Source organism: Oryza sativa, chromosome 11, assembly GCF_034140825.1.
Source record: "Oryza sativa Japonica Group chromosome 11, ASM3414082v1".
In the NCBI taxonomy this organism is placed as follows: Eukaryota; Viridiplantae; Streptophyta; class Magnoliopsida; order Poales; family Poaceae; genus Oryza; species Oryza sativa.
The window spans coordinates 15,923,623-15,948,962 of NC_089045.1; the positions used below are offsets into that span (position 1 = coordinate 15,923,623).

Here is a 25,340-nt window from a genome sequence, read left to right on the forward strand (position 1 = left end):
ACCTCGGCTGATTCCTGGACGAGGATTTTATGCACAAATAAGTTCGGAAATTACTAGTGAATTTCCGGGCGTGACAGTATGCCATATGGAATCTTCACCAACCACGTGCATTGAACTCTAGCCTTAGTATCCGCATGATCTCTGACCACCATGGACATCGTCTTATCCCCAAGCCGACTCCCGGTCCATCACCGCAAATACTCTCCCGAGACATCGAGTCACTTACATATGAAACAAACAAAGAAACCATATTCCGAGACCAAGCTATCTCAAACTTGACTCATTAGTAGCAAACAACAGTATTACATACGCATAGTATCTATATAGAAGCCATAAATATGAAACAATCACGGATTCCAAATAAACAACCCGAAACCGAAACTGACACAGAGTCTGACCGGCAGCACCTGCCCGGTCTGACCGGACCACATATCCAGCAGTATCTGTAGATCACCTGTAAAATCCAATCATCTCCAAAACCACTTCGCAAATAAATTCCAAATATCAAAACCAATAATCTCCAATGCCAATTGTTCATTATAGAATAATAATAAAAAACACCTTCGATTTTACAATAAGAGTATATAAGTAGCGTCACCATCCACAAATCACGCACGTTGATAGCTCAGCAGCAACCTACCACACTATTTCATCAATAACTGAGAGATTTAAAAGTGTCAAATCCAGCCAATGCTATATTAGCTATGACAAAGAACAAAACCATGTTGAAAGTGTAAAAGATCGCGTAGGGATACTGCCGGCTGATGCGCCTCTTCGCTCGCCGCTGTCTTTCCATGCGACCTCCGAATAGGAACTTCAGAATGCCTGTAAATGACCCTACTGTCGTTAAGCTTGTAAGCAGCATCGTTAATATCCACATCCCGAAATAAATCAGGATGGCCATTGTAATGTTTAAGCCCTTCTTCTTGCTCATCACTGCAGATATAGCTGCCAAGAAGCCTAATACCATGGTGTTTATTGACAGCCATAGAAAGTGCGTTGAGATCATGAAGCTCAACCATGAGTGATGAGAACTGAAGGCTCTACCAAATACCAGTAGCATTATCGCCACGACTGAAGTGACTAATGAGATGGTGTCAAGGATCAGAAAAGTGTCATACATGCAATTCCCTGCTAGATTCGCTTTTCCATCATCTCCATATGACCCAGGAATGTTGAAAGCTGCAGAAAAGGCGACCGTTGCCACAAGTGTCGAAACAATAGCAAGATATTTTGATGTAGTATCTCGCCATTTCATGATGTCCTGAGCATTCCACTTCTCTATATGATCTTGCCTCTGTGGCTGGAACTGTGCTCCTGAGGCATACATCTTCACCACTAAGCTTACCTGCATATTTGGTAATTCATAAATGCTATCGCTTGTTGAATTAATGCCAATAAAGACCGAGGTATAATTGTTTCATACCATTGAGTAGAAACCTTTACAATTTTGTACGAGGTCCGATGGTGTGTGGCCTTCATTGTTCATGATGTGTGCTTGCACTATTTCACTTGATAATAGCTTAGAAACAATCTTGCATTTCCCTGCATCCACAGCTAAATGGAGTGGCGTGTTACCTTCCCTGTCTTGTGCGTTCAGAAGATGCTCGAGCATGCTGCTACCTATAGCATACGAGATAATGGAAGAGTGGCCTTTTGTGGCTGCTGTATGTACAAAGCTTTGGCCACGATTGTCACAAATATCTGCAGAGGCAGGGGAGAACTGCAACAAGAGGCGAACTGTAGCTGTGTGTCCCATCAACGCTGCAGCATGTATAGGTGAGAATCCCTCGTTATCCTGCATGTATGGAGCGCTCGGCGGAGAGCATGCTAAGATTGCTTGGACGATGGAACAATCCCCATCAGATGAAGCGAAATGTAGGGGGCTGCTCTTGTTCCTGTCCACGTGGGTGGCAAGTGCTGGTTTCCACTGCAGTGGCAAAGAAACCATCTCTACAAAGGGTGTAGTTTTTCAGAATTATATTATAGTGTCCTTGCAGTGTTTAATTATACATGCTAGCTTAAATGAAATTGCGAAAGAACAATATGGAGACAATGAATGGCCGGATGCAAATTTTCTGTTGGTGATCATTGTACTTATCCCTGCATATATATATATATATATATATATATATATATATATATATATATATATATATATTTGTTAAAATATGGGAGTGTTTGATTGCTTGGATGGCTTTAGCTTGGCTCAAAAGAACTATCCAGGCTAGCGATGTGGGAATACACGACTTGTTTGGTTGTTTGGCTACGATGAGTCCGTATCTCTGTTGGGACGCTGTTTTGTTTGATTACATCTTATCTATTGGATAGGCGGCATAAATGAGGAAAAGGATATCAGAAAAGTTTTAGTCATCTCAAAAATAATTTAGTGGATATTGCTTACCATTTTTTTTTCTAAACAGAGCAAACGGATGTGTTCAGGTTCCCAACCTCACTCTCTCGTTTATCACGTGCACGCTTCCCAAATTATTTAGCGGTGCATTTTTTTTAAGAAAGGTTTCTATATAAAAGTTGCTGTAAAAATTATATTAATCCATTTTTTAAGTTTTTTAAACTAATACTTAATTAACCACGCGTTAATCCGTTTGCTCTGTTTTACGGCGGAGGAGAGGGGTTCCAACAACTCTAAATGACACAACATAATACAATTGTTTGTTCTTTTAGCAGATCGACATGGGTCTCAACTTAACATGATCCTGTATATGGGAGGCACAGTTGCAAACATTTTATATTGCGAATTGAGTTGCACGGTAATTATTTCTACACTTATCTTTATTTTCGTTGACATTCTAAATGACGTACATGTGCCCCCGTCACATCGAAAATTGTCAACTTCTCACCATGCATGAGTTAGTTTACGATTGTTGTGCTACCATGCATCAATGTCTACACGTCAGTGCTTACTACTTACCCTCCCGCAATTCGATCAGACTGATTTTTTTTTTTTTTGTGAGAACGACCAGACTGATTTGTTCAGTCTACTGTTTTGTTGGTTCAGTTAAAGGGGAAAACTACAGTTGGTAAACAATGTACGAACCCACTGATCAATTATATTTCATCTATTAGGTGAAACCTCGCGGATTGCTGTGGAATCTTAGTATGATAACAATTAGTAAAATTTATATATAAAATGTGGTTTATGATAATTTAAATAGGATATAGAATTATGATTCACATGTAAAAGTAAGGTGATGCTGCTTTATGAGAGAAGAAAAGAAGAGATATTATTTTGATTATAGACTAAAAACAATAAGTTGATACGACTTAATGAGAGAAGAAAAAGAGGGAGATAATTTAGACCATAGATCATTTAAGGGCTATAAATAATTGATATGATATGATTTAGGGGCTGTTTGGATCAGTGACTAAAATTCTAGTCCCTGTCACATCGAATGTTTAGATATTAATTAGAAGTATTAAATGTAGACTAATGACAAAACCCATTCCATAACCCTGGACTAATTCGCGAGACGAATCTATTGAGCCTAATTAATCCATGATTAGCCTATGTGATGCTATAGTAAACATGTGCTAATTATGGATTAATTAGGCTTAACAAATCTGGCTTGCAAATTACCTCTCATTTATGCAATTAGTTTTATTATTAGTCTACGTTTAATACTTCTAATTTGTGTCCAAACATCCGATGTGACAGTGACTAAAATTTAGTCCCTGGATTCAAATACCACCTTAATATGAGAAGAGAGAAATATCATTAAAGTGAGAATGAGCTATATAGGTAAGTAGGATATTAGAAAAATGATGAGCGATATATTAAAATAAATATGTTAATCATATGGAATGATGATTTAACATTATTGTATTTTAAAGCCCTTAAATTAAATAAATTATTAGAACAACTATTAGAAGCGCAGCGCGCTCCTAATATTCCAAGCGCTAAACATGCATCAGCTCAGACCCATCCCATCCCACGTCCCGTCATCCCACTCCTACCGTTGTCGTAGTAAACGATTTACTCCTATCGCGCGCCTCAACCACCCACCTTTATTCGAGTGAACGATTTATTTTGATAATAAAAACAACTCTCCTGCTTCCGATCCTACCCCACGTCCCGCATCGTGCACCCACCATTATTGGAGTAAATGATTTACTTTGATAAAAATAACTTCTCTGCTGGCGGTATATATTCTATTTTTCTTGTACCCAACCAACCACTCTTGACCCCACTCCGTTTTTTCCTTTTTTTTTTGGATCTGAATCGATCCACCATCCTAGCCCACAGATCGGCGACACACCATGGAGGAGGATGACGACACCGTGGCGGCTGATGGCGGTGGCCAGCGGCGGTTAAGGCGAAGGCACTACTTCAGGCCTCGCTGCTGGACGCTAGGCAACATCTTAACCAGCAAGGAGGTCTTTACCTGGGCCAATAGTAACAACAAGCGGTTGCTCCACGTTGGCGACATTGATAGAACAAGCAAGTAAGGAAATGACACTCTGATTTGCATATGCATAATCTCCTTCAACTTCACACATGAAGCCCTAATATCTTTTGCAAATCAAATTAACATGCAATCTCCAATATTACTTGATCTCAATTGATGGGCTGCACAGGTCCTACATTTGCACATCGTACTCCATGTGGCTGGCCGTAGAGGATAGGGTGGAGTCCACCGGTGATGGAGATTGTTTGCTATTTTTCTTTTGCTCGTTATCTGTATTGACATGAATGAGAATGTTTTTGCATTTTTTTTATGCTTGCTAGATGATGGATGGCTGCTATTGCGCAACGTCGAGCTCATATCTATACCACACCGCTACATCCTTCCATGATTCCATGATGGACTTTTGGCTGAATTATTTTTTTCTTTTCTAGTTTGATTCACCTGTGAGTAATTTTATCGCTTGTGTGTGATTGAGCTTGTAATTTTTTCATTCATACGACTATTTTGTGAAACAGATCAACAATACTCTTAGTACAAGTTTTTACTCTTATACTGTATATTGAACACATCAGTAAACATATTACTACACGGTGGCTACAAGATCATGGCTATATCAAGAGGAAGGTGGTAATTATTTTACTCGCAGACCACAAAATCTTAGTTTTTACTTTTACTCTTATATTGTGTATTGAACACATCACTAAACATATTACTCTACACGGTGGTTATTACTACACGGTGGCTATGACATCATGGGCTATATCGAGAGGAATGTAGTAATTGTTTCTCACAGACCATGAAATCTAAATAATATTGGTAAAAGAATTACTAGCATTGTAAGCTGGTAGTAATTCTTTTATGACCATATAGGTATGGCGTTATACGAGAATGAGCAGATGTGGGAGACTAGGAGTAAATGAAAAACACAGAGTAAATTCGTTACTTTTGAGACGTGCGGAGATACTAGAAAAAATGGAAAACTCGGAATGAAAAACTAGACGGTAAATATTTTACTAAAACGTGAAAACAGAAAAACTATAGAGAAGGAATGAATAAGAGAAAAATCTGGATGGTTACCCATTGATGAAGCACGGATAAGATAGAAAATAGAAAAAAGAAACACGGAAGGTGGGGTGGTAAAAGAGAAAAAAGAAACACGGAAGGTGGGGTGATAAAAAAGGGAAAAACCGGAAGGGGAAAAACTGGAAGGAGAAGGCGTTGTGCGGCGCTTGAATTATTATTCCGCGCTGTAGCGCGTGGAATAGCGCTACTGATAAATTATAGAAGTATAAGTAATATAGCATACTTGCTTGATGGATGTAATAATTGCTAGTGAATGATAATGTGATATCTCTGCATGTTGAGCTTTAGAGTTTAGTGGGTTGTAACTTTTTAAGTAACTAGGTGATTCCCCGCGCTTTGATGCGGGTTACTAAGTAATTTTTAATAATCGAGCTAATAGTAAAAATTATATTAGTTATTAACAACTAATAAAACTGATTTGTGAAACTATGTTAAGAGAAATAAATTTAGTAGACTCTGTATGAGATTATAGATGAAATATGATATCCCGCACTTTGATTATATGGATGAATATATGTTAAATATTATAAAAAATAATTGGTATGTATATATAATGTGAAGGAAGATGAATGAATGTTGATTTGTAGAATTTAATTAATTATAGATGATGTTGCATGCTTACATAAATTTTGTACGTAATTTATTGCTAGTGGATGATGAGGTGGCATGTTTGCATGTTGTGTTTTAGAATTAGTGGGTTATAACTTTATAGTAAGATAGGAAATCGGATATGGAGTTACCGGAAAAGTTCCTTGCAAACCATATGAATTTGATTGTAATCTTCCTCTTGATCATAGCTATCAATGTTCAGAAATAAGTTTAACTACTGAACAAAACAAAAATATTCAGAATTTATTTCATGGTATCAGGGCATTTATCACCAAATATACTTAACCATCAAGATAGTTAAGTCTTGTTGACAGCACATAATTGTTTTGTAAATATGTCTCTGAAAATAAACTGCCCAGAAATGAACCTAATTTGTATCTATGCATATATAATTGTTGATTATATCGATATAAAAACAAACAGAGAAACTAGGCGACGGACTGACGTTCTAATGGTACAGTTAATTAAGCACATCATCTACGGGCGCCACGTTATCGATCCACCCTGTGGCGGCTGATCCTTCCGGTTGAACCGAGTTTCTGCTCGCTCGTGCTCAAACCATAGTTATTAAGACCAGACCGGTGAATGAACCGGTGAAGCTCTCTGTTCACCGGTTTAGTGGTTGGACCATTGGTTTGGCTGGTCCGACCGCGGTTCAATGTATAATAGGATGTATATGTCTTTATCAATACAAGTAAAGAGATGGTGAGTTGGCTAGCGTGTCTTGCTCCCAATCAAGCAACCCAAGGTCAAATCCCCTCCACAACACCCTTTTCTAGTTATTTTGGTGCAATTTGTGCCTTCAGGATTGAAGTGGGCTTCGACACCCTTTTCTAGCTATTCTGGTGCAATTTGTGCTTTCAGGATTCTTTTCTAGCTATTTTGGTTCAATTTGTGCCTTTAGGATTGAAGTGGGCTTCGACACCCTTTTCTAGCAATTTTGGTGCAATTTGTGCCTTCAGGATTGAAGTGGGCTTCGCCGGCGGCCCATCAACAACCCAATATCCGGCTTAGCTGGTCCAACCAGTCTGGCTCAACGTCCGGGTTTACATAAAAACCACCCGGCTCAATTGGTTTTCCCCGGTTCATTTGCATAGCCGATCTTTTACGAGGACCGGACCGGACCGGACCGGCCCGGCCGAGGCCCTGGTTCCGGTTTATTCCGGTCGGACCGCCAGTCCGGTCCTAATAACTATGGCTCAAACCAGTTCTCGGTTCACCAGTTTAGTGGTTTGCCCGGTCCAACCACAGTTTCAATGTATAATAGGATGTATATGTCTTATGTCAACACAAGTGAAGAAACCTGGGTTGGCTAGCTAGTGTCTCTTGCTTCCTGCCATGCAACCCAACGTCGAATCCCCACCACCACACCCACACCCTTTTCTAGCTATTTTGGTGGAATTTATGTCTTTAGGATTGAAGTGGGCTTCGCCATAGCCCATCAACAGCCCAATAATCCGGCTCAGTTGGTCTGACCAGTCCGGCCCAATGTCCGGTTTACATAAAAACCGCCCGGCTCAATTGGTTTTTCCCGGTTCACTTGCATAGTCGATCTTTTAAGAGGACCGGACCGGCCGAGGCCCTAGTTCTGGTTTTTTCCGGTCGGACCGCCGGTCCGGTCCGGTCCTAATAACTATGGCTCAAACTTAAGCCTACGACGTCAAATGGCAGCGGCCAAGAGTTATCATCGGCCCATTTATTTTCGTTTAGATCCATTTTCTCCACTTTTTCTATGGATTTTGCTTTGCTTAATTAAATTTACTTCTTTATTTTAATATGAAATTGTCTCCAAGTTTTTTCGATCACATAAAACTTTAGCCATTTGTATATCAATAATATACAACTATTACTACTATTCTTCATGGAACACCAAGTTTTATAAAATACAATGGCACCTTTTAAATTTAGGAAAAAATATGGATGTATGATGATTTTTTGGTACACATGTGATATTTGATGATGCCTCACGAAATACTAGTGGTACAAGTGATACCTTTGCAGAACATAAGTGATACTTATGATATCTATGGGTACTAGGTCTAATACATATGGGTACCAAAAATCACGTTCATGTCTCATACATTGATTTATCACCACCTAACCTATAAGATATGATACTCAAGTACCAAATGTAATACTTTGAGGTACCATCATGGTACTAGGGCCGACACACATGTACACTGGTGATTTAAGGCACCAACTTCATATTTTGATATAGTCATATGCATAATATGTATTACATATGTCACTTGTACATGTGAGATATGATATTCTGGTATCAGGCACAATATGTATATATACCAGACATTATATCCACGTAGTAGGCATGGTATATGTTGGTACCAAGTCTGATATTATATATACCAATGATCTAGGTATTAATTAGCATGGTGTTAACGACCAAAATTGATGTTTTTCGCATCAACACATGGGACCAAAGATAATACTTTTATGATACACTATTAGTACCGTATATGATACCTATACACATCAATGATGTGCCAATGATGAGAAGAAAAGGGATTTATGTCTTGGTTTTGGCGTGGCTTCATGAGTGGGTGCGGCTGCTTTGGTGAGATATCATGGGCAAAGATGTGCGGCTACCGAGGAGTAATAGCGATGATATACGGTAGCTCGGATAAGGTAGCACACAGATGTGTACTATACCAAGGAGAAATGCGGTTGAAGTGATGACTTCCAATAAGGTATCATAGAGGATATATATAACATTAAAAAAATGAGAACAAGCTATGCTGCTTCATAAGCATGCATTTCCAAGAAAATGGTTCATAAGCATGGTTAACAAAAAATAATGTGGTTGCCTAAGCCATGCATTTCCAAGAATTTACATGTGATCAACTAGGTAAGTTATATTTCCTACGGTGCAAGCTAGTGACACGATGAAGGGAATTGATTCGGCTTGCATTAGGTCTGGCATGCGGCGGTGCGAAGATAAACAAGCCTAGGACATGACTTGAGTGGTTGGTGGGTCCACACACGAATGCCAAGAATCATGACATACACACTTGGCCGCCACATTAATTTATTATTATGGTTTATTTTTTCCTTTTGTGTGAACACATATGATATGTCTGTTATATTGAACCCAATACAACTTGGTTTTGGCGTTGTCATAATGATAAAATATTTAATGGTAAATAATTATCTAACTCTATGAAGGTTATCTTCATGTCTTCCTATCAGCTCCACTTTTGGTCTACGTTGCTACCATAGGAAGAGCATGATACTATGTGCAATGATGCTATACTCTTGGAAACGATAGCCAAGAGCCTCTTTTTTCACTATGAGTGGCATAGTTCCATTAGAATTACTAGCTAAAAAATCTATATGATTTAACGCTAGTTAGTAATAAAGGGGAGTTGGGGACTTGTTCCATCACTTTATTTCTCATTTTGATTATTTTTATCTTCACTTTTTTTTATTAAACTTATGCATGTGTGTCTTATGACAGAAGTCAGATATGTAATCCATTTCTATTATCTAAAATTCACCTTCGGTAAGTGGTCATAAACATTTATCGATTATGATAAGATTAATTTGACTAAATTATTAAAATTCCAATAGGAAGTGTATGCACTTTAATTTGTCTCTTGTGCCGTTTGACAAAAATATGTCTTCTTTGGGTATTTCTGGCGCTTACCATTAATTAAATTCAGTTAAACATTTGTGCTTCCCCTTTTCAAAAGTAAAAAGCACTGTGCTTTAAGAATAGCTATCAAACAAATCATTCCATGGAATAAAATGATGTTTTGTGTTTAATTATTCCTTAATTAACACGTGTGAATATTAGTTGAAAATCTGCATACAGTCCATACATACGTGTAGCTTATGTAGTATGCTGTCAGTAGACGCAGAGACTTAATTACCTGAACATTGGAGCACCGCGGCATGCAGCGCATTCTGAGAATTAGGGCCGGCAGCCGACGCATCCCTGCACGAGATAATGGCCCTGACGGCGCGCACCGACCTGCTCATCACCGCCAGGTACAGCGGTGACACGCCGGCGCCGTTCAGCTCCGACGCGGTCTCCGGCGCCACCTCCATCAGCTCCTCCACCGCCTTGCCATGGCCGTGCCTCGCGGCGATGTGCAGCGCGGTGTCCCCAGCGACGTTCTTGCTGCGCACTACGTCCCTTACCCTGTCCTCCTCAACACTTGCCCCGGCCAACAGCGAGATGGCCCGGACGGCGAGGGCGTGCCCTGCCCTCGCCGCGCAGTGCAGCGGCGTGTGCCCCGACGAGCTGGCCGAGGAGAGGAGGCTGCTGTCGTGAAGGCACAGCTCGGCGATCAGGTCGTCGTGTCCTTGCCCGGCTGCAATGTGGAGAAGCGTGCGAAGCTCTGCGGTAACCTCGCGAATGCTGCAGGGTCCTTGGTGATTAGCTGAAAAGTTCACATGCTTTCATTAACCATGACTTGCTCATAAATTTTTAGAATCGCTTGCATAGTTGAAGAAGCTTGGAGTACCACGTTCTTGCGCTGCCGGCGATGGCGAGCTGTTCGCCGGCTGCACGGCGGCGCCACTGCTTCCGGCTAAGAGATTGCAGACCTCATCTGTGTAGCCGCGAAATGCTGCGAGGTAAAGTTTAGAGCACATGGATAGGTGTTCAGGAATCTCATGGTCGCTGCCAGCAGGTGTGATCTCCATTGTTTTCTTTTCACATGTATAAGCATGTCTCTTTTAGGATTTATAAACGAGTTGATATGCATGACACCTACCCTTTACTAGAATATATATTAGTGTGCATCTCTGTCCGAGGAGATCTCATTCATTAGACAATTTGTATTGTAACTTATCTTTTGTTAAATACCGACAGAGTTCGTTAACTTTTGTATGTTAACAACCCACATCACTCGATTAATACTTGGGTACTTAGCACTTAGCAGGTTAAAATTGAGTTGAACACAAGGGACTAGAGGACTGTGTTCCGTCCGGGTAGGGTACGTATAGATTACAATGTACATACATAGTCCCTCCGTTTCACAATGTAAGTCATTCTATCATTTCACACATTTATATTGATACTAACGAATCTATATCTATATAGATTCATTAGCATCAATATGAATGTGAGAAATGCTAGAATGACTTACATTGTGAAACGGAGGAAGTAGTATTCACGCAATGACTTATGCGACTATATATAACTACGAGCCGTGAGATAACGCTCCTCCCTCATAGCCCATGCATGCAGCGGTATAGGCTTGAGCCGTGGCACTACCACAGAACACGTTAAAGGTGCCGGTTGGGAAACCCCTTAGGTGTCGGTTTTCCCAACCGGCATCATAAAGGTGGCACTGATGTTGAAGCTGGCACCAATCATATTTTGAAAACCGGCACCTTTGAGAGGTTCATGAGCCAAAAAAAATTGGCTCGATGCACCAGCTTGAATCGGTGCCGATGCATCGAGCCGAGCTCATCCACCCCGCATCAAACAAATCACTAAAATCTTTCACAGAACAACAAACATCACTAACATCACTAGAATCAATCCCAATCCCCAATCAAACAAATCACAGAACAATAAACATTGAAAAGCATCACTAAAATCTTTCACTAACATTGAATCTTTCACAAAATTCAGAGGAGGGCTCCACCACTGCCACTCCTTCCGCCACCGGGACACCACCTCCTCCTGCCGTCGAGCCGCCGCCGCATGCCCTCCCTCCAGATCCAATGGAGGTAGGGTGCCGCCGCCTCTCGTCCCGCCGCCGGACCACCACCGCCGTCCCGCCGCCGGGCCACCACCGCTTCCTGCCGCCGGGCAGCCACCGCCTCCCCTCTTGCCGCCGGATCTAGTGGAGGGGAGGGTGACTCCTGCCGCTGTCGCTGCAGCTGCCACCGCAGCTGTCGCCTCCCTCCCGCTGCCGCGCGTTCCTGCCCGTGGGAGACCGCCGCCTACGCTGCCCATGGGAGAGGCGGGAGAGAGAGAGAGAGAGAGAGGAGAGGAGAAGCCGAGAGAGAGATCGAGAAGAGCCAAGCGCGCGAGCCTTATCTTGCCAAGAGCTGGGCCCCACCAGGAGGAAAAATATCTCCCTCGGCTGGCTTGCCTCGATTTAATACGTGTCGGTTTTTTCGCAAAAACCGGCACCTATAATATATTGCAGGTGTCGGTTTTTTAAAAAACCGATACCTATAATATATTATAGGTATAGGTGCCGGTTTTAACGAAAAAACCAGCACCTATCTTTATTTAAAGGTGTTGGTTTTAATTTTTTCATCCTACAAAAGTGAGAAAAACACTATAGGTGCCCGTTTTAGCACTACCGTCACCTATAGTGGCAACACCTATTTGATGTTTTGTAGTAGTGTGGGAAACTTTGCGGGATGAGCCACTTGTCCATCCTATGATGATGACAGGTGGTGATATATTCCTACAGCCTTTCCCAAGCTTTAGGTAAGGTTTCATCCCTCGTCCGTTGAAAACCGGATATTCTTTCACGGAGAGCATTAGTCTTACCCATCGGGAAAATTTTTAAGAGGAATGCCGTTGAGCACTTATTCTAGGTATCCACCATTGCACAGTTGGCGTAGAACCATTGTTTTGCTCTCCCGAGGAGTGAGAACGGGAACAGTCGGAGCCTGATTGCATCTGGGCTGACTCCTTTGACAATATACGAGCTACACATTTCCAGGAATTGCTGCAGATGAGCACTTGCATCCTCATTAGGTTTGCCGCAGAACGGGCTAGCCTGCACCATCGTGGCCAGGCTGGTCTTCAGATCAAAGTCACCATCTCCCACGTTGACTTGGGGAGGGGTCCAACGGGCATGTTGTCAGCGAGGGAGCATCGAACTCGCGAAGGGTCTTCTCAGCCATGGACTTGAAAACTGGAGGCGCTTGGATGGTTGGTTTCTTTACCAAAAGTGTCTTCTGAGGAGGGACAACACGCAGTTTGACGCACCTAAAGAAGGCTTCGGGATTGTCTTGGAAGTTCTTCGGTAAATTGAAACCAGTCATACACTACTCTGTTTTCACAATAAAGCGAAAACAATCAAGGTTAGTCTGCAAAGGACAATGATCATACATTGGTGAATATAAAATTATTAGCATGTAGTAAACTCTTAATCAAATATCTTCCCCGGCAACGGCGCTAGAAATGCTTGTTGATATTTCTTAACGACATTACTAGAAATATAATTCCCAGCAATGGCGCCGAAATATTCTTGGGGGATACAGATATAATCCGCAAGCGCACGGATATACCGTTATAGCATTTTATCCGGAAGTATTCTAAGATATCATATTTATTTAATCCCAAGGGAAGATATGATAAAATAGTACTATGCTAATAATTTATATCACTTGTATTGATCAAAGTCTATGTAGGGGTTAATCATATTCAAGGGTAGAAATGAATTCACACATAGAAGAGATAACCATGATACTCTCATTATATATACACTTGCTAGTATACAATTATGCATCCAATACCCCTAACTATGCCCTCCTAGTGTTTCGAGAGACTACCCCTGATTGCCGAGTTTCTTACGACAACCAATCATGACCATCCGACCGGTAATGAATATGGAGGAGTACTGACACCAGGAAATTGTCTTAGTACTATATACGCACGTGGAGGAATACCCGTACTGAACTGTCACCATCAGCAGCCCACCTCTACAGACCTATGGCATATAGTACCATTTAATGGTATCTAATAATCTAAGCACCGCGCTTACATTACTAAATACTACTCCACATCACTGTAGCAGACATAGAGCAATCACCGAAATGAACATTAATCCCACACCATTGCATATCTTTGGCAAGCTAGCTACATCATTATATCGAGACAAGTATAATACCCCGCAACCATCATTGAGGAGCGATCAGGAGTGTCCACGTGGAAGGCCAGGATGAGGGGCGCAAGCTAGGGTTCGGCCGAACCCCTGGTTTGGCCAGAACCTAGGCCGGTCCTTTTGGCCCCCCAGTTTTGGCCTGGACGTCTCTTGTTGGGCCTTGTACTCCGTGGCATGGTAGTTGACCTTATTTGCAAGTATTAAATTAGTTTTGTAAGCCCATCCACCCATAAGTCTGCCACTCGATGGTCTTCGATTGTTTGTCCTGTTATTTTCCGTTGATTCTTCTCGTATTACGTAGAGATCTCTGTATCCAAATAAAGTTCCGAGTACAAGTGGAGATATATTATTTCTAATAAAATATGCATTGCAAGCATAGCTAGTTCTCCTTTATTATGGATATATTGACGGTCGAACTTGGTCTATAACGATCGTCAACAACTATCCAAGGACAACAACTATTGGTAGGCTAGCTATGCTAGCTAGGCTAGAGAGGACTTTTTATGTGTTTTAGTTATCTAAGCTAAGTTACAGGTAATGTCCTATCTGTTGCTTCGAGCACCGACCCCTGCTAGTCTGCCAGCGTGGTTCCAGCTATAGCTCTATGATGTACCCGAACGTGGAGGATTACTAGGATGGGATTCAGGGCTATCACCACCTGTCGTCTACCTTTGACAAATCCGTAGGATACACAACAAACAAAGATAATCTCTAACCTAGACACCAGGCCTAAGTTATTAATTACTACTCTAATACGTGCGCAGGAACTTCCTTCTGTATCTAGAGTCCTAGTACTAGATCACTTAGTACGAATACTAAACAACAAACCCACAAAGATGGAAATCTATATTACTTAGACTAAGTAATTAAATAACATAATAAAGTATCCCAAATGCTTACTTTATAGAAGAAGTTTTTCCGAACCCGGAGCAGAGTGTACCAACAGCTCCGGTACTCCTCCAGAATTCATTCTAGAAAGCTACACCCACTGAGGTAGAAGTCTGAGATAGCGCCAAACTTCAGGGCACTCCTCCAGAGCTTCCCCTCACTTTCTACCTATTTTCTAATGTACACAAAAGATACAATAGTGTCTCTTGTAATTCAGCTCAAAGAGTTGTGTGTCTTAAAAGTGAAGTGAGCTCCTCCTTTTATAGCCTCCATATGACGGTTATGGCGGTTGGAAATGTCCTAAACGCCCCTCCACCGTCATTGAGAGTAAATCTAGGACATACACATGGAAAATGACGACCAACGACACCAGGAAGGGTTCGGTCAAACCTGGAGTTCGGCCGAACTTCTGGGCCACCTCCCAGCCTCCCCTTTGGTTGGGAGACTTCTTAATGGGCCCCCAACATCATGTACTATGGTTGGGCTCAATCCTCGGTGCTTTTTATTGACTTATGGGGCCTCCAATCTGTGTAAATGCGTCCTGATTGTTCGGAGGTGTATTTGTCGCATGATGGGTGGTTTTCATCCATAAAATACCTGCATACACATATTTCACCAACACTAGCGGAAATGATTAGTAATAATCTCTACCACAAAGTTAGATATCATATTTTATTTGATTATATGCAGGCATTGACAGTCGGTATTATGATTTAAGGACCGACAACAAGCATACCCAATTGAGGCCTCCGCAAAAGAGGTTGAAGCTCGCTTGGCCAAAAACAAGCAAATCAGAGATGCTCATAAAGATCCGCCATTGCCCAAGGAGAAGACTGCCTTCTGGCAGAGAACCAAAGGGGGGGGGGAAGCTAGTTGAAAACTTGAAATCTTAAATCTTCTTATCATATAATGCACACAAACTTTGTTGATCAAATATAAATCTATGTTGGACGATGAAAACATAGGTTTCCGAGTAAGTAAATTGGAAAAAAAATGACGAATACAAGTCCATCAACAAATCTTGCAATTATCCTATCTGTTGTATTTTACACAACCTTGCATCAAAAACTAAGAGCTCTAGTGGCATCGAATGTCAACATTGCTATATTATTTATAATGAAGAAGAAGATTACATTGAAAGTGTAAAAGGCAATGAAGGGATATTGCCGTTTGATGTGCCTCTTAGCGTGTTGCTGTCTCTCCATTCTACCACTTACGAGGAACTTCATAGTGCTTATAAATGACCCTGGCATTGCTAAAAATGTAAGCTGCATTGTCAAGATGTACATCCCATGGTAGATCAGTTGGGACATTGCAATCTTTATGCCCTTCTTGCTTACTGCGGCTATTGCTGTGAAGAAGCCGAACACCATGCAATTTATTGACAGCCACAGAAAGTACATTGAGATCACAAAGCTCAGCCATGAGCGATGAGATCTGGAGGCCCTCCCATATACCAGCAGTATTGTCGCCACAACTGAAGTAACCATGGAGATGGTGTCTAGAATCAGGAAAGCGTTATACATGGGGTCACCCGCTAGATTCGCTTTCCCATCATCTCCATATGATCCAGGAACATTGAATGCTGCGGCAAAGGCAATCGTTGCTATAAGTGTTGAAACAACAGCGAGATTTTTTGATGTATTGTCTCTCCATTTCATGATGTCTTGAGCATTCCATTTCTCTATAAGATCTTGCCTTTGTGGTTGAAACTGTGCTCCTGACTCATGCAACTTTACTACTAAACTTACCTGCATAACACAATTCCTTAGCCTATTTCTTAGTGGACTGAATTGAATTACGATCACAAGGAATATTTTTATTTTGCATATGGATGAGATGTAGAGAGACAATTACCATTGAGTGGAAACCTTTACATCTTTTTATGATGTCAGATGGTGTGTGGCCTGCATTGTTCATGATGTTGGCATGTACCTCTCCACTTGATAATAGCTTAGAAACAACCTTGCATTCCTCTACAACGACAGCTAAATGGAGCGGCGTGTTCCCCTCTTTGTCTTGGGCATTCAAAAGATGCTTAAGCATGCTGTTCTTTACAGCGTATGAGATGATGGAAGAATGGCCCTTCATAGCTGCTGCATGTAGAAAGCTTTGGCCTTGGTTGTCACAAATGTCTGCAGAAGCAGGGGAGAACTGCAGCAACATGCGAACTGTTTCTGTATGGCCCATTAGTGCTGCAATGTGTAGAGGTGAAAGGCCCTTGTTGTCTTGGATGTTTGTAGCGCTACGTGGCAAATGAGTTAGGATTGCTTGGATGATGGAACAATCCCCGTCAGATGAAGCGAAATGTAGTGGAGTGCTCTTACTGCTGTCAACCTTAGTAGCAAGTGTTGGTTTCCACTGTAGTAGCAATGAAACCATTTCTACAATTGTTTAACAACGGAAATGATTAGTACATCTTTGGCCTCTCTGGCCTCTATCACCAGGGACACAGCCAATAAGCATTTTTACAAATGATTGGAGACTTTGATAATTATGTTCTATCATGTAATATATACTTACTTCAAAAAATTGTAAAAAAAATTGAAGCAAATGAATGGCAGCACATACAAAAAATTTTGATGTAATACTTCAAAACTGAAGTTCATGCTTTCCATTCCCAGCTTCCAGTATCCTGTGTTAGAGCCTTATGCCCATTCCTTTTCCATATATTTTTTTTATTCAGTTGCTTGCATCTAAGTGCCCATTGAGAAGAAGAAGAAGAAGAAGAAGAAGAAGAAAGAAGAGTTGTACTGACTAGAGCCATATCAAGTTTGGGTCACTGCTAGACCACATTCACCTTCTGCTTAGTTGGGCCTATCAACTTTTAATCATATGTGGTCAACTCCAACAACATTGATGCTGGCATCGCCATGTCTATGGCATGCCAAGGAGGTTAGCACCAGACCCTCTGTCGCTGAGATATGTTGGACCTCGATGGCTCTATGCCGTTGGGACTGGCGTTGTGGTTTCGTTTTTCTTTTTATTTAGGTTTTGTCGGGATCCATATATAAAATAAGTTATGCAAAGGGTTAAAGTGTCAAAATTGCTGGGTATGTTTATATCTAATAGAGGGTAGTAGTATACGGACCTATATGAAGATAAACTGATTACGATGGCTTTTTAAAATTTGATTAGTTATATCAACCATATTGCACAAAAAAAATTATCATAATGTGGGTAAACCATATGTTCTTTAGCAAACAGCTCAGATTAATATATTATGTATAGAGGAGACGCAATGCTTGCAAACATTTCTATACTGTGAGCTGATTTGTGCAATACTTAGTTAAATACTTATCTTAATTGTCGTTGACCTTTGAATACCATGTCACATTGAAAATTGTCAACTTCTCACCGTGAGTAATTTATGATTGTTGTTCTATCATCAAGGTCTACACGTCGTTACCAGCTGTCTCCTTCCAATTTGACTATACCGATTTGTGCAATCAAGTGATTTGCTCTGGTTCGTTTAAAGAGGATATAGACATTGCTAAGTGTACAATCCCACTGATCTATTATATTTTGTCTGTATGTAGAGTCACCTGGAAAGTTGCTTGCAAGCTTCGAAGAGTTACCTACTGAATTAGATGAAAACATGCAGATTTCTTCATGCTATCAGTACATCTCTCTATTATACACTAAAAGTCTATTAAACTTTATACAAATATTCTCAAGCCGTCACATAGAACTCCTACAAATGCTCCTACGAAGCCACGTGGCACTCTAATAAACCGGCGGACCCACTATTTAGATCCATTGAATCTATTATGATTAAATAACTAATTTAACCTCCCCCTAAATTAAGCAAAGCAAGGTACGTGCCCCTCCTCCCAGTATGTATGTCCACCGACTCCCCCCTCCCATTTCCTATTTTCTAGCTAATCTCTCTCATTTTCCAACTAACTACTAAATATATAAAAAAAGGTAATTAGATAGTTATTAGCGCTTATAACTCGAGAGTTATATATTAATTTTTTAATTTATTTGATGAGCCGTTGTTTTATATAATCGAATACATTATTATCTTCTACCATATTTTTATTATAGATCGGAGTATAAAAAAACCCGGCTGGGAATCCTGGCCCGGATCGAGTCCAAGACGTGGAAGCTCCTCAACTTCAACGCCACCTCCTGTGATCGACATCAAGGATCGATAATTCAAGAAATAGATTAGACACAATAATCCTTATATTAGTAGTTCCAAATTTGATTTTAGGGGTTCGGTAGTGACAGGGTGATCGATCAGCCGTGTCATGTCAGAATTTCAGATATATGTGTAGTTGGAGGTTTTTGTTGTTTAACTAGTAGAAAAAATACCCGTGTGTTGCAACGGGTAAAGATGTTTTTTCAGTGATACAACTATTAGAAGCCAAGTAATAAATTAAAACATTAGGATCACTATATACATTATAATTGAAAAAGTTAATGAAAATCCTTTGTTGTTTTGGGCTGAAACTCTGCTTTCTTCCTTTTCAGCTCTAGCCTAGTTCAATACCTCCCATCTCTTAGCCTATCTTTCTTCGGCACAGCCCGCAAACAGGACTAGCTCGCATAACCGAGTGCATCTTCAACCTCCAAAAGGCATTCCGATGATGTCGGAGCCAATTCTCCTCACCAAATCTGGTCGAATCTTTATCAATCTCCCAAAATTGGTTGAATGGCTTTTGGTTTACTCGATCTCCTCTTTTTGTTTTATTAGAAGAATTAGCAAAACTCGGGATTAAGGCTGGGAAAGCTCGGCGGTCGGCCATCTTCAACGGAGACTATCTTCAATGGAGATTAAATCCAACAAACTAAAACCGAATAGCAAAATTAGCTACAGGGATGGGACATAATTATTACGGGGAACCCGCGTGGCCCAATGATCTTTTATATATTTTTCCAGTAGTAATTCTAGGTACTATTGCATGTAATGTAGGTTTAGCGGTTCTCGAGCCATCAATGATTGGTGAACCGGTGGATCCATTTGCAACTCCTCAGGAAATATTACCCGAGTAGTACTTCTTTCCCGTGTTTCAAATACTCCGTACATTACCTAATAAGTTATTGGGCGTTCTCTTAATGGTTTCTGTGCCGACGGGATTATTGACAGTACCTTTTCTAGAGAATGTCAATAAATTCCAAAATCCATTTCGTCGCCCAGTAGCTACAACCGTTTTTTAATCGGTACGGAGACTATCTTCAATGGAGATTAAATCCAACAAACTAAAACCGAATTGAAAGGGGAAATCATGGGGAATAGAATGAGGTAGGAGTTCTTCCAAAATTGATTGAGGGATTTTGATCTACTCGATCTCCTCTTTCCCTTTTTTTTTTCAAAATCAGAGAGAATTAGCAAAACTCGGGATTAAGGCTGTGAAAGCTTGCTGGTTGGCCATCTTCAATTGAGATTAAATCCAACGAATTAAAAGTTAAAACCGAATCGAAAGGGGAAATCATGGGGGATATAATAAGGTAGAGTAGGAAATCGATTTTTGCAATCAACTGAAGGAGGAAACGTACAGGGAGACAAATCCACATCGTGCTAGGGTTTGATCCAGACGACGGCTTTGCACGCGTGCAGCGGATCGAACTGAGAGCAGAAAGGAAAAGGCGAGCGATGAAAAAAAAACCAAAAGCCCAAAAAAACCGTTTCACATGGAAAAGAAACTAGCCAGACAAAAAAAAGCGACAACAAAAAAGAAAAAAAAGAGATGGACAAAAATATACAGAAGCCTTACAAATTTTTTAATTAGGTATATAGATTATTAGTTTTTGTTTTTGCTGTAATGCGGCTTTATATCTCCAAATTGTTTTCACATATTAGTATTATTATTATCATCGAATAAATGAGACATCACTAACTATAGATTGTTGTATCCCCACCCAATTCATCCTATAATAAACTATGATACTATATATACAATTAAAAAACACCTTACTTTTCTAAAGAAAATAAGTCTACCTTCCTTTCAAATGATGAAGAAGATTATAAATAGTTGCTTATAAATATTACTTAAATATGATATAATATAAAGCTAATAGGTTAGAAAATTATAAAAGCAACTAATGCCAATGAAAAAATTTATGGAGATATCATGACATATGTTCTCCAGTTAATATTTCGCTTTTATAAGTGCCTCAAACTTATCGTACGATGCTTGCCGTGCGAATGCGCAGACTATCTTCCTAGTTTTTCACCAAAAGTCGTTTTTTAGAAACTGATTCACTAAATTTCAGACCTTCACTACTACTACGGAATCCCTAGCAAGGGACGCCTTATAGGTGTCTATTTCTAAAAAAAAGTGACTAATATAACCCCTTTCCAACTGTCACATGAGTCTAAAATTAAAAACCAGCACTAATATACCCTCAAAGTGCAAATACATGTACCAATTTTTTAATAATACCGGCATTTAACAGGATATATCAGTGCCGGTTTTCTAAAAATCTGACATATTTTGTGGAGCTGAGCCGATGAAAATCGAGCCACATGACCTGATTTTTCTCCTCGCGTCTCTCTCGGTGTCCTCCCTCTTGCTCTCCCCTCCTCTCTTCTCTCTTCACCGTCCCTCCCACTCTCCTCCAACAGTCCCTTTCCCTATCTTTCGCCGCCCCTTCTCTCCACACTAGGGCAGTCGGATCCACTTCCGCAAGCATGGGGGCAGCCCGCTCGACAAAGCCATGGCTACCTCAACTCCCTCAATCGCCACGAGCATATGGTGCCCACTCGATATCGACGTGGCTCCCTCAACTCCCTCTTTTTTCTCTCTGTGTTCTCCGTGATGTTCATTTGCTCCCTCAACTCCCTCACTGTTCTTTGTATTGTTGGATTTTGATAAGTGGATGCAAGTTTTGCTTTTGAATATAAATTCTATGATTGTGTTATTGGATGTTGATCGATCTCCGGCTAATGGGGAGCTTCTCAATCAGTTAGCCTTTTTTTATTCATGGAATCTTAAAGGTGTCGGTTCCTTAACCGACACCTTTGATTCCTCCTCACTTGTGCCGCCTGATGGATATCGGTTCAGGAATCCAACATTTATGTGGAGTTCTCAACCAGCACCTATTAGGTTTCGGTAGTAATGCTTTTGAAGACACATAATACTTTATTCTAAATATAAAATTCTTTAAAAGTAAATCACACATAATTGGAGGTAAGAGAAGGTAGAGGTGGTGCAAGTGAGCTATAGGAGTTGCCACCGTGAGTTGGAGCCAAGAAAAGAAAAGTGGGCTGCATATATAATAATGTAACTAGCTGCAACATGGCTTTTAGTGAGGTGGGACATGCAATATGTCTCTATGGCTAACAACTGTATAGGTAGACTATTAGAATGCCTGTACATAATCCGTTAGCTTTTATATTAACCATGCTCTAACTGAAATTTACTAATCTTTTGTGTTCCACCCTTAATTAGTAGTTTAGCACGTGTAAAGATTAATTGAAAATTTGCACACACGTGGTCTGTAGTGTGACAGTGTCGTCAACAAAAGACTAACCTGAAGATTGGAGAACGGCAGCATGCAGCGCATTCTGAGAACTAGGGCCAGCAGCCGATGCATCCCTACAAGAGAGTATCGCCCTTACGGCGCGCACCGACCTGCTCATCACCGCCAGGTACAGCGGCGACACGCCGCCGCCGTTCAGCTCCAACGCAGTCTCCGGTGCCACCTCCATCAGCTCCTCCACCGCCTCGCCATGGCCGTGCCTCGCGGCGAGGTGCAGCGCGGTGTCCCCAGTGGCGTTCATGCCACGCAGCATCGCCTTCAGCCTGTCCTCCTCCACGTTGGCCCGGGCTAGCCGCACGATGCCACGGACCGCGCTGGCGTGCCCCGCCCTCGCCGCGCAGTGCAGCGGCGTGTTCCCCGACGAGCTCGACGAGGAGAGGAGGCTGCTGTCGTGACTGCACAGCTCGGCGATCAGTTCGCCGTGTCCTTCCCCCGCGGCGATGTGGAGAAGTTTGCTGCGCTCTGCGGTCACCTCGCGAATGCTGCAGCCTCCATGGTGATTCGCTGAAAAGTTCATTTGCTTTCCTCAACCATGAATTGCTCATAAATTATAACTTCATTTGTTTTAGAATATTTGATGGATTGCATAGCTAAGGAAGCTTGAAGTACCATGTTCTTGCGCTGCCGGCGACGGCCGGCTGTTCGCCGGCTCCACGGCGGCGCCACTGCTTCCGGCTAAGAGACTGAAGACCTCATCTGTGTAACCGCGAAATGCTGCGATGTAAAGTCTAGAGCACATGAATAGGTGTTCAGGAATCTCATGGTCGCAGCCAGCAGGTGTGATCTCCATTGTTTTCCTTTCACATGTATAAGGCTATAAGCACGTCTCTGTTTGGATTTATAAACGAGTTGATAAGAGACCTCCCCTTTACTAATATATATTAGTGTGCATCTCTGTCCGAGGTGATCATTCATTAGAAAATTTGTATTGTAACTTATCTTTTGTTAAATACCGACAGAGTTCGTTAACTCTTGTATGTTAACAACCCACAGCACTCGATTAATACTTTGGTACTTAGCAGGTTGAAATTGAGTAGAGTAAAATATTTTTTAAGAGAAGGTTAGTGATCAAAGTTTAAATATAAATAGTATTTAATTAGTGACAAGTACTATTTATGAATAGACCCCTTTACTGGCATGCTTTTCAGTGACACACACCTTCAGTCGGTAAAGGCCTTTTCCGATAGATAAGATGACGTGGAAGGTGACCTCTGCCGACTGATGTTCTCTAATGGTTTTTAGACATGGTGTAGAGAAAGTATATGCCTAATGAGCTGATCTAGAGCTGGCCGTTGAGCTACCCCATTGTTAGGAACTTAGGATATATAGCTTGTTGCATGCTCCAGCCCAGGTTAGAAAAGCCTGCCTAGGCATTCAGAACCATCGCGAAACAAAGTCCTTTTGTTCGGCCTCTCACTCAGAATCAAAATTGGGCCTCTAGCTTGTTGTCATATTGTGTTGTTGGTTACCTGATACTTGGTTATCCTATCTTTGTATATAGTTGGTACCCACTAAGAGACACTTACCGTTATAAAACAAGACATGCAAGAAGCCACATCATCAACAGTTTTAAGCCATTAGATCAAGATAATAACCGTTGGATCAAGAAGCTACTTATTCATCCAATTCAATCATTTATTAGTTATCCATTCACCTCCCTTTGCTCCACCTCACAGTCACACATAGCACTGTTACATATTGTGTACTGCATAACACCATGTTTTCCGAATACAACTCAAATTATTGTTTAATATGTGTGTTTTGTTTTATTATGCATGATAAGATAGCATATAGTTATGAGGTATCATTACCTTAATCTATTTTCAGAAAAAAAACTTGAGTGAAGTAGAGAGATGCGAATTGTCTAACTATAACGATACCCATATTGCGCATGAAAATAATATTCATATATTATAACAATACACAATGACTCTTGGAAAAATAAAGCATGAATTGTATTGTAATAACATAAGGCATATATAAATCCACATTATCATATATTTTGTATATACATAGAGTTGCACCTAACCATTTAAAACTATGATTTTCTTTGATGATAAAACTACAAAACCCACGGCAAAGATGCGGGGTTCCAACTAGTTTCTCAACACTCACTACCACAAAAAAACACATCAGTGCTGGTTCAGAGAAAACCCGGCATTTATGATGTTTTCCCGTCCGAAAAAAAACAAGCTTGTACTATGCATATCCTTCACCTGGCACCGATGACAAGACATCCCTGCTGGGTCTTACAACCATTCGGCGCTGATTGTTTGGCAACATATCAGTGTAGAGTCTTACCACTAACGGCACTGATGAGTAACACATCAGTGTCGGGTCTTGCCAGTTGGAGCGGGATGACTACACTTTTGGCAGGAAAATACATCAGCGTCGAGTATTCTTATGATCCGGCACTTATGATCTTAACCATATCAGTGCTTTCGTCAGATATATGAATTTAACTTTTTCATACGAACTCAGATTGCAACAAAGTTTATATGAAAATAGTAGCTCTCGACGAGATCTACAATTTTGTAGTTGATAACTTTTCCATTTGAATTCTTTTAGATACGCAGATTCATGGTTTAAATCTCGGTTAGGATGGCTCAAAAGGAAAAATATCTATTTGCTAACGAGATTGATGTGTAAGTAAGTTGGTAAAGATGGGTGCATGAGAGGGGGAGGTTTTGGGTACGAATCTCCACCATGAAAATAATTATATTTGAGTTGAAAAATAGATAATAGTGGTTGCATCTTCCTCTATACACAGCTAAGGATGTTAGGAGTACAAAAATATATTTTTTAGTTTTTCATAAGCCTAAATTCTGAATTTGGATGCGTATCATTAGTGCCGGTTGTAGCCACAAATCGGCACTGATGACCCCCCCCACCCCAATCAGTGCCGAAAGTTTAGTGCTGGTTCGATTTCCTACACTGATAAGGGGTTATGACTCGGCACTGAAGTTATTTTCTGTAGTAGTGATTAGTCACTAGAAGATGTTGAGTTGGGCGGGAAAATATG

The 25,340-nt window shown here is 40.9% G+C and overlaps 2 protein-coding genes and 1 non-coding gene across 3 annotated transcripts; 1 reads left to right on the top strand and 2 right to left on the bottom strand.

Moving 5' to 3' along the window:
- Positions 1 to 608: 608 nt before the first annotated feature.
- LOC107276481 (protein ACCELERATED CELL DEATH 6) lies at positions 609 to 10,779 on the bottom strand. Its single transcript, XM_066305941.1, has 4 exons — positions 10,650 to 10,779; positions 10,007 to 10,535; positions 1,427 to 1,953; positions 609 to 1,348 (listed from the first exon to the last, which is right to left on the bottom strand). Exons 1-4 carry the CDS (start codon positions 10,731 to 10,733, stop codon positions 653 to 655), a joined length of 1,836 nt encoding a protein of 611 aa, XP_066162038.1. The 5' UTR covers positions 10,734 to 10,779; the 3' UTR covers positions 609 to 652.
- Positions 10,780 to 12,479: 1,700 nt separating this feature from the next.
- Positions 12,480 to 12,586, top strand: LOC112937226 (small nucleolar RNA R71). Its single transcript, XR_003239741.1, has one exon. It is a non-coding gene; the product is annotated as a small nucleolar RNA R71 (small nucleolar RNA).
- A 3,302-nt stretch (positions 12,587 to 15,888) lies between these two features.
- LOC107276482 (ankyrin repeat-containing protein At5g02620) lies at positions 15,889 to 23,108 on the bottom strand. The gene is made up of 4 exons (XM_026021670.1): positions 22,919 to 23,108; positions 22,310 to 22,822; positions 16,685 to 17,211; positions 15,889 to 16,578 (listed from the first exon to the last, which is right to left on the bottom strand). Exons 1-4 carry the CDS (start codon positions 23,106 to 23,108, stop codon positions 15,889 to 15,891), a joined length of 1,920 nt encoding a protein of 639 aa, XP_025877455.1.
- Between the last annotated feature and the right edge of the window lie 2,232 nt (positions 23,109 to 25,340).

Coding starts and splice junctions, on each gene's coding strand:
- LOC107276481 (XM_066305941.1), bottom strand. CDS start 10,733: ATGTGCTCTAAACTTTACCTCGCAGCATTTCGCGGCTACACAGATGAG. Junction 1,954..10,006: donor CGCGGTGCTCCAATGTTCAG/GTAATTAAGTCT, acceptor CACCCTTTGTAG/AGATGGTTTCTTTGCCACTG. Junction 1,349..1,426: donor GTAAAGGTTTCTACTCAATG/GTATGAAACAAT, acceptor CCAAATATGCAG/GTAAGCTTAGTGGTGAAGAT.
- LOC107276482 (XM_026021670.1), bottom strand. CDS start 23,108: ATGGAGATCACACCTGCTGGCTGCGACCATGAGATTCCTGAACACCTA. Junction 22,823..22,918: donor GCAAGAACATGGTACTTCAA/GCTTCCTTAGCT, acceptor TGAACTTTTCAG/CGAATCACCATGGAGGCTGC. Junction 16,579..16,684: donor GTAAAGGTTTCCACTCAATG/GTAATTGTCTCT, acceptor TGTGTTATGCAG/GTAAGTTTAGTAGTAAAGTT.